Source organism: Maniola jurtina, chromosome 2 (genome assembly GCF_905333055.1).
Source record: "Maniola jurtina chromosome 2, ilManJurt1.1, whole genome shotgun sequence".
Taxonomy (NCBI): Eukaryota; Metazoa; Arthropoda; class Insecta; order Lepidoptera; family Nymphalidae; genus Maniola; species Maniola jurtina.
In genome coordinates, this window is record NC_060030.1 from 823,922 (window position 1) to 832,794 (window position 8,873).

The window sequence follows — 8,873 nt, forward strand, 5'->3', positions numbered from 1 at the left end:
TTAGAGTGCACTACGAATAAACTCAAGTGGTGAGGCATAAGGGTGAGATAACCGTTAACTCGATTAACAGGGCTCTCTCCGTCACTTACTCCATACAATCGTAGTTCCAATTTCATTTGAATATTAAGCAACCAAAGTCCTTGAAATTTTGCAGACATATTCTAGAAACAAATTTATGTGCCTGTGGTGTTTTAGATTTTTCTAAAAATATGTAGTTTTAAAATTACAGGCGCTCAATGATTTGTATGTGAATTTTTAAGACCGCGTAACTTTGAAACCGAATATTTTAACAGAAATCTGGAAAACCACAGGCATAGATATTAGTTTCGGGAACGTTTCTACAAAATTCCATTGAGTATGATTGGTTTCATTCCAATGAGAGACGAACTACGTTTGTATGCAGCGAGTGACGGAGAGACCCCTCTTAAGTGTTGAGGCAAGGGTGAGATAACCGTTAACTCGATTAAGTGATATGGTAAAATGTATGCGATATTTGGGTATTTTCCCCTGTTACCCGGGTTACCCCGGGGCGGGTGATAGCGTGGAATCGTTCGGCGTGTCGACAATCATCGTTAAATTCAGAAATAATGAGCGGTTCCCGTTTACGAGTGCTTATACGACACTAGTGATGTGCCTGCCAGATAATACTTTGATACCTACCAATTTTTACAAGGACAGATAGAATAAAAAGGAATTTACTGACAAAAGTGCATCATCATTATCGTCAGCTCACTACTGAGCACGGGTCTCTTCTCGTAATGAAAAGGGTCATAGTCCACCACTCTGACCAAGTGCAGATTGGTATACTTCACAAAACCTTTGAGATTGTTATGGAAAACTCTCAATGCATGTAGGTTTCCTCGCGATGTTTTCCTTCAACGTTAAAGCAAGTGATATTTAACCGGCAATTAATATAACTCCGAAAAGTTAAAGTTGTGTACCTACCCGGGATCGAACCCCCAACCTCCCAAATAGAAGGCGGACGTCTTAACCACTAGGCTATCACGGTGCAGGAACAGCAACCAACCAAGCAGCCAATACACCATCCAAATCTAAAACACACTCAAAGTACGTTTCACTCCGACACCGTAGCATCCTGCGGAGATGTATACTCGACAATGCATAATTAATACAAAGTCATGTTATTGTTTCAGGGTGATGACAAACGGACAGACAGGCAGGCAAGCAAGGCAGTTTACTAAAATAATAAAATACTACTGCGGGCTTCATATCCTGTAGAAATCTTCCAGTTACAGCTTTATTATAAGCAGGTTTAGATTATAATATTATCTACTCGCTGTATTATTCTCATCTGGATTTATCGATGTCGATAACTGTAGAACAGACCCAACCCTACTCCGTCTGTAGAGTCATAACGCGTTCATTTTGATGGCAGATGAAATAGTTGTAATGTGCTGTGATTAAGGATATTAATATCTCAACAATATCTACGTTCTACGACCTTCGCGCGATTCATCTAGAATCTAGATAATAAACAGTTTTAGGATACCTACTCAATTAGCAGGCAGGCTATGCGACTGCCTAAAAAAGGCAATAGGCAGTTATGACTGCCCAAAAAAATTACCATAATGTTTGCAGGGTTCATGTATTATGTGAATTTCTTTGTTCCATGTAACTTCTAAATGCCTGAAAAGATTTCGATGTCTATGGTATTGTTAGAATTCTTACAATATCCCAAGTGACACTGTCTATAATTTTTTTGAATAAATTTCAGGGTTAAGTAACTCCAGAGAAAAAGGATCTTTTATAATGATCACTTCGGTATCTGTCTATCTGTCTGTCTGTCTATTATATCTGTCAGACAATGGTACTTCCAGTGGACAAGACCAGTAAAGGGAATCAAAAGCTATAGGGTACTTCCAGTTGATCTAGAATCAAAGTCTTATGGCACAAGTAATTTGCCTATACTTGCGTTTTTTTTTCAGTAAGTCCCCTTGCCAAAATTCTTGACAACGCAGTTTCATTTGGAAAGCGAAATTTATCATTGTCATTGCGTAATAAAACCCCTGAAATTCTCAACAATTGACGCAACGCTGAGAAATTGTGTAAACAAATAATCGTGAAACCCATAGCTCTCTCCATGAAAACTTGGGCCTTGCGTAACAATTGTCACTTTCACCCTATTTATAATATTTATCGTCTTGTTATCACTACACTCCACTCTTATTATCACTTAGGGCACTTGCACCAGCCATACTTAGCCTTTGGCACTATACATTGAACCATTATACAGTATACTTGACTGAAAAAACCTTTACTTACTTAGTTATTAAAAAAATATGTTCAAATAAATAATCAATACTTGCAGTGATTATTTTGTTCGAAATTTTACTCGATTTTTTATTAAAATTAAATTTATTTAACTTCTATATCAAATCGAAAAACTCATCGAGTCTACATTAAAGTGATAATAACAGTTAAACTGGGTATTAATAAAAATAATAATATGAAAAATCAATTTTACAGTGATTATTTTGTTTGAAAAAGTTACTTTAGTACCTATTACTACAAGGAGTTTTATTAGAAATGTTATAAATAAATCTCTATTATTTACATTAGGTACCTAAAAGCATTTTTAACTAACATTATATATATATTTATAAAATTGAATCTAAAAAGGATTTATTTAAAGCGGGATTCAAAAAGTGTTGTGCACAAATAGAACAGTTGTTTCAGGAAAAATGTATTCAAAACTATTGGCAGCGTTGATATTTCCGATTTGCATAGCAAGTGTAGAGGGATTTGAAGTGCAAGAAAATGCCTTGGCAGAGGCGAGAGGCAAAGGAAAATACGCTCTACTGAGTAAGTATTAACAGAGCTCTCTCCGTCACTCGTTTCATACAATCGTAGTTCCAATTTCATTTGAATATTAAGCAACCAAAGTCCATGAAATTTTGCAGACATATTCTAGAAACTAATATCTATGTCTGTGGTTTTCCAGATTTCTGTTAAAGAATTCGGTTTCAAAGTTACGAGGTCTTAAAAATTTTCATACAAATCTTTGAGCCCCTGTAATTTTAAAACTACATATTTTTAGAAAAATCTAAAACACCACAGACACAGATATTAGTTTCTAGAATATGTCTGCATAATTTCATGGACTTTGGTTGTTTAATATTCAAATGAAATTGGAACTACGATTGTATGAAACGAGTGACGGAGAGAGCCCTCTTAAGTGATTTACAGTAATAAGGAGGGATGGAGTTATAGGCATTTCGAACCAGTGGTAGATGCCATTTGACGATCCAAAAGTGCTTTGTAAAAGTTTAATCGAATAAAAATATTTTTAATTTAGATTTTTATAAAAAGAGAACTTTCGTTGATGTGATCTGGTGGCTTCGGCTGTGGCTATACCCCCCTATCGGCAAAGACATTCATCCATCAAATTAAAAATCATAGGTAGTTAGATATTGAATTGTAAGCTGATAATGAAAAAAAAATATTAGAAGTAAAAATAAGCAATTAAATACTAAGTATTTATTATTGTGAGGAAATTTGTGAGATCCTGTTCCTGAAAGAGCCTGTGAGTTCTCCATAATGTCCTGAAAGGTGTGTAAGTCTGCACCAGCGTGGCCAGCGTGGTGGATTATGACCTTAGCCCTTCTCATTCTGACAAGAGACCAGTTTAGTGGACCGAGGTTGGGTTGTAGAATGATGAAGTATAATAATATGTAAATAACGCGCGCGTTTTTAACCCCCGACCCAAAAAGAGGGGTGTTATAAGTTTGACGTGTGTATCTGTGTATCTGTCTGTGGCATCGTAGCTCCTAAACTAATGAACCGATTTTAATTTGTATATTTTTCTTGTTTGAAAGGTGGCTTGATCGAGAGTGATCTTAGCTACTCCTATAATCGAAGAAAATCTGTTCAGCCGTTTGAAAGTTATCAGCTCTTTTTTAGTTTTCTTATAGAGGTTTTTGAGTCGGAGGTATTTAAATTTTGAGTTATTTATATTTTTTTTCAATTGGCTATACGGCTCTAGCCCTTTTGAGTAAGGTCATCTCTCAAGTCGCACTCAAAGAAGAAGTTCTCCTTCAAAAATATCAGGCGTTATAAAAAAGTAGGCAGGCATGAGTACTTAAACGTAGCCGGTATGTGAAAATCCTTTTGATCTTTTCATAAAATGGAATTGCAATATATATTTATTACATTTTCCATTGAAGATTCATACAAAGTTCAGAACAATCATAAAAATATTGCGTTGTCTATTCTTAGCGCCCCTTTTCACAAAATGCTTGGTTTATAAGCCGCTATTGCCACTTTTATTGGATACGTATATTGATACCCGATATAGCGAACATACATTATCGATTTGCTAGATGACGACCTGCGACTCCGCGTGGATTTAGGTTTTTATAAAATCCCAAAGGAACTCTGTCCGTCGGATAGCGAGCTGATATCTCGTGAACCGTAATAGCTAGAGAGTTAAAATTTTCACAAAATTGCCGCTTTAACAACATATAATAAAATTTTCAAAATGGCCCCCATGAAAATTAAAAAAAAAATCAAAAACAGTTTCTTGTTCGATGGAAAACTTTTAGTGTGCGAGTTTGATTCACACCTGACCGATTTTATTAAAATGGTTGTAACACTGATTGGAAGATCACCAAAATATTTTTACCAGTTTTTAAAACATTTTTTTAATTAATTTTTTTATTTATACTATCCAAAATTATAAAATAAATAAAATAAAAAATAAAAAAGCCTTTTATTTCTTCACAAATATTTTTTACAATAGAGATTATTAAATATAACTTAGAGTACTAACTAGATGAATTAAAGTAAATAATTTAAATATCTTAACTTTAGTAGGTACAATAATATTTTTATGAAGAACCCTTTTCAGGTCAAGGCCTCCTCCAGAGAACTCCATTTTGCTCTGTCTTTGGCTTTGAGCATCCAGTTTGGTCCTGCCACTTTTTTTATGTCATCGTCCCAACGATAATGCGGCCTTCCTCTACCACGTGTGCCTTTGGGGCCTGGCCAGCTTGTTACTGTCTTTGTCCACCGGTTGTCCGTGAGTCTACAAATATGGCCGGCCCATTTCCATTTCGATTTAAGTGTATAGGAAAGTGCATCGATCAGTTGGGTCTGTTTTCTGATGACAGAATGGCGAATTTTATGTATCCTTCTTATTTTCAGTATGCTTCGTTCCATTGCTCTTTGACAAGTTGTTATCATTCTTTTTGCTTTCTCTGTAAACTTCCAAGTTTGGCAGCCATACGTTAGCGTGGGTAGTACACATGTATTCATAATTTTACTTTTTATATGCATTGGCATTTTACTTTTTAATATTTCTTTAAGGCTCCAGTATTTATTCCAAGCAAATTTAATTCTACGTTCTAATTCTTCTTCGTTATTAGTGTTGCCGAAAGAGATTTGTTTTCCCAAATAAATATATTGCTGGACATACTCTATTTGTGAGTTTTCGATCGTTATGGGAGTTTGAGTACCATTTGTCATTAGTTTTGATTTGTCGAAATTTATTTCCAGTCCTGCCTCCTTGCTCGCCTTGCTCAAGGAGTCCAACATATATTTCATTTGAGTGCTACTTTCTGAAAAGACGGCTATATCGTCGGCGAATCTCAGGTGGTTGAGGTACTTTCCTTGAATATATATACCTAGCTTGTCCCACTTCAATGAACTGAGGACTGTCTCTAGCACGGCTATAAAGATTTTTGGAGACAACGGGTCTCCCTGTTTAACTCCTCGGTTGATGGGGATCGGTGGGCCCGTTGATTCAAGCCGGATCTTACTGGTACTATTGTCATAAATGTATTTTATTATTGTAATATATTTTTGGTCTATATTTAGTGCTTGTAGTGACTTCCATATGACTTTATGTTTCAGGCTATCGAAAGCTTTTTGATAATCAATAAACGCTATATATAGAGGTTTCCGATATTCTAAAAATTTTTCTATTAGTAGTTCGACAGTGTGTATATTATCAATTGTTGAAAATCCAAAATTACAAAAAAAAAATACACTTTACAATCGTTGGCTCCATCTTAAGCCACGTGGGTTCAAAGGCGTCTTTTAAAACTAAAAAAACGTTTAGTCTGTAGTTTAGGTTTCCTTCATCTTTTAATAGTTAGCTAAAAAGTTTTGATAAAAGTAACAAACAGTAACCAGTTAAAATGTTTGTTACAGCCCATCTCGCGATCGTCCTGGCCGCGAAGTTAGGTCTGCACAAGATACTCCTGGGCATAGCTTTAGTGTTAGCCGTTATAACGGCCATGGTGGTCATGGCATGGGTCCTGGCCATCGTCAGATACGTGCCAGACTTCTGGCCACATTACAAAGCCGCTGGATACCCAAATCACCACCACAGTTATCATCCTCAAACGTCCAACTTTTTCTGGGATATACTGAGTAGTTATATGCAGTATTAAAGTACGTATTTTACTAGCGTTTGACGATTTCCCTTTATATTTGTTGTTATAGTGGCACTTTGTGAAAATTTCATCTCTCTGGTCTCTATCTAAGGCACCCCGAAGGTACAATTGAAACTATTACTAAACCTCCGCACGAAACCTTAAAAATATAAAACTTTTTTTATTCAAGGAATTAATGAAACTCATTAGGTATGGATTGACTTGATTTTTTTGCAAGGATTATACGTATAGACGAAAAGGCTAGGTACTTTTTGTTCTGGAAAATTTTAAATTGAAATTTTTAAAATCTTAAATCCACGATAACGCAATCGTGGGCAATAGCTACTCGATTTAATATAAAATTCAACTCAACAAAATACATTCCTTAATTCGATTAAAATGCAAAAAACACTCGTAGCCGGCGCAATAAGTACGGTCAGAAAAATAAAAAGGAATCTAAAAATTTAATATTAGTCGTGCAGTCTCGCAGCTGTTCTGTTTATTGCGTTAAAACGTGGGCTAGACGTTATGAATGCAGAATTTGGTTAAACACCAAGGATTGCTCTACAAAATGGCTACCAGGGGCGGTTGCATTGTGAATAAATAATTACAATGCAAACTGCTTTCTATTCTGAGATAGGTACCTTATATTCTGGATTTTATTTTATTTTTTTTAAAATAGGAAGTTTGTGTTTGCCTTTGTCTGTATTATAAAGGCATAATTAATAGAAAGAAATTTTGATATTTTGGGCAGCTTTCTATACAAAAACTCTCATTACGTCCAATTTATTCCTCGGTTAAACGTCACTCGACGTTGATGAATAGGCACTAAGGGTGAAGTCTATAGAACGCACTTTGAGTTTGCTTAGACTTAATTTTTAGAAGTCTGAGAAAAGTCAAAGTGTGTGTATAGATCTCAGCCTAAAATCCACACTAAGGTAGGGTTTTTTAGAAAACTTACCCGTGTAGCTAGGTTAATATATCATTAACATATCAGAATTAGTTTTAAACGTATTTACTTTAATATTTGTTTTTTTTTTGTCCACAGTACACTTTTTCTACGTAGTAGCCACAAAAATCTTCGTCCTAAAAATCGTATATGGAATAATATTCTTCGTGATCGCTTCAAAAGCATGGCATTTTGCTCTGTGGCTCATACACTACCTGAAAGTAAAAGATAAACATAAGGAGGTCTACGTGGAATATGATCACGAGCCCTATCACAGTCATCACGACCACCATGATCATCACGAGAGCTATGTGATTGATGATGACCCTTATGATCATCAGCCGTACGGAGCTTATTCGTCAAGTTATGGAAGAGTTGATACTAGATATTCGCAGAAGAAGAAAGTTTATGACGCTGATGGCTCTTACTCTGTTGGGGGGTAGACAGAAATGGGTAGAATTAATTGATAATTAAAAGTAAAATGATAGAAATTAGTTAGATTTGATTAGATAGAGCGGTATCGCAGGCAAGGTTAAGATCAATAAATATTCTTGATACAAACCTGATGACCGATAAAAAAATCCGTATTACTACGCCTAACATCTCATAGACGATAGAAGTCACAGATTTCGTCAAATAAAAATTAAAAACTCGAAATCGATGAAATTAAATAATTTATTATCCTCCGCAGACAATTATTCGTTGTACTATTTCAATTACAAATTCGTATTATTGACGCGATTACAATAAATATTATAGAGTACCTAAAATCTCTAATTTATTTATTATCTCATTATTACCCTATTTTTAAAAAACGTATAAAAATAAACTACCAGAAATAACTAAAAATAAAATAACAGAAACAACAAACAATAAAATAACAATAACAACGTACTTATTACGTTATCGTATTACGATATTTATTGATTTTATCGGAACCTTGACTAATTAATTTATTCTACGCTTAAAACGTAAATTTAATCTAAAGAGTGTGAAAAGTGCGGGTATTACCTATAATTTACGTGTATAACACGTAACAGATATACGGTCTGCATTTGGACTGCATACCATTACAGTTTGGGTGCGATTATGGTGCAGTTGCAGATATAACTGCATCGCACTGCCGCAACTGCGCAGGTGTGCAGTTTAGATGGCTTTCTCGTACTCGAACTGTATGTGGACTGCGCAGTTGGGTTTGCAGTTATATCAAGTATCAATTGCATCATAACTTCACTCAAACTGCAATTTGCAGTGAGCTTGCAGACCGTCTGTCTTGACACTTATATATGTATTTTTACTGTAAAAATACTCAATATGTAATAATTTATGGAGAACTATGAAGACTACCTAACCTACCAATGGGTAGATTATTTGGTAATAAAGTTACTGTAAATATTATTTCTTAACTTACACAATAAAATACTGTATTAATATAAGCGACGTTGCCTATTGTTTTTATTTGGATTTCCTTTTAACACCTACGGTACCACACCATCCGTACGATCCGTACAATCGAACAAGAAATAACA

General features: G+C 35.0%; 1 protein-coding gene across 1 annotated transcript; it reads left to right on the plus strand.

The window, feature by feature from the left end:
• The first annotated feature begins 2,702 nt into the window (after positions 1-2,702).
• LOC123872231 lies at positions 2,703-7,787 on the plus strand. Its single transcript, XM_045916407.1, has 3 exons — positions 2,703-2,823; positions 6,172-6,363; positions 7,441-7,787. The coding sequence occupies exons 1-3, from the start codon at positions 2,703-2,705 to the stop codon at positions 7,785-7,787; spliced, it is 660 nt and encodes a 219-aa protein (XP_045772363.1).
• Positions 7,788-8,873: the final 1,086 nt, after the last annotated feature.

What these genes read in the sequence shown, in the direction of transcription:
- LOC123872231 (XM_045916407.1), top strand. Translation starts at nt 2,703, where the DNA reads ATGTATTCAAAACTATTGGCAGCGTTGATATTTCCGATTTGCATAGCA. An exon ending in AGGAAAATACGCTCTACTGA is followed by an intron (nt 2,824 to 6,171) that starts GTAAGTATTAAC and finishes TGTTTGTTACAG; the next exon opens with CCCATCTCGCGATCGTCCTG. An exon ending in CCACCACAGTTATCATCCTC is followed by an intron (nt 6,364 to 7,440) that starts AAACGTCCAACT and finishes TTTTTTTGTCCA; the next exon opens with CAGTACACTTTTTCTACGTA.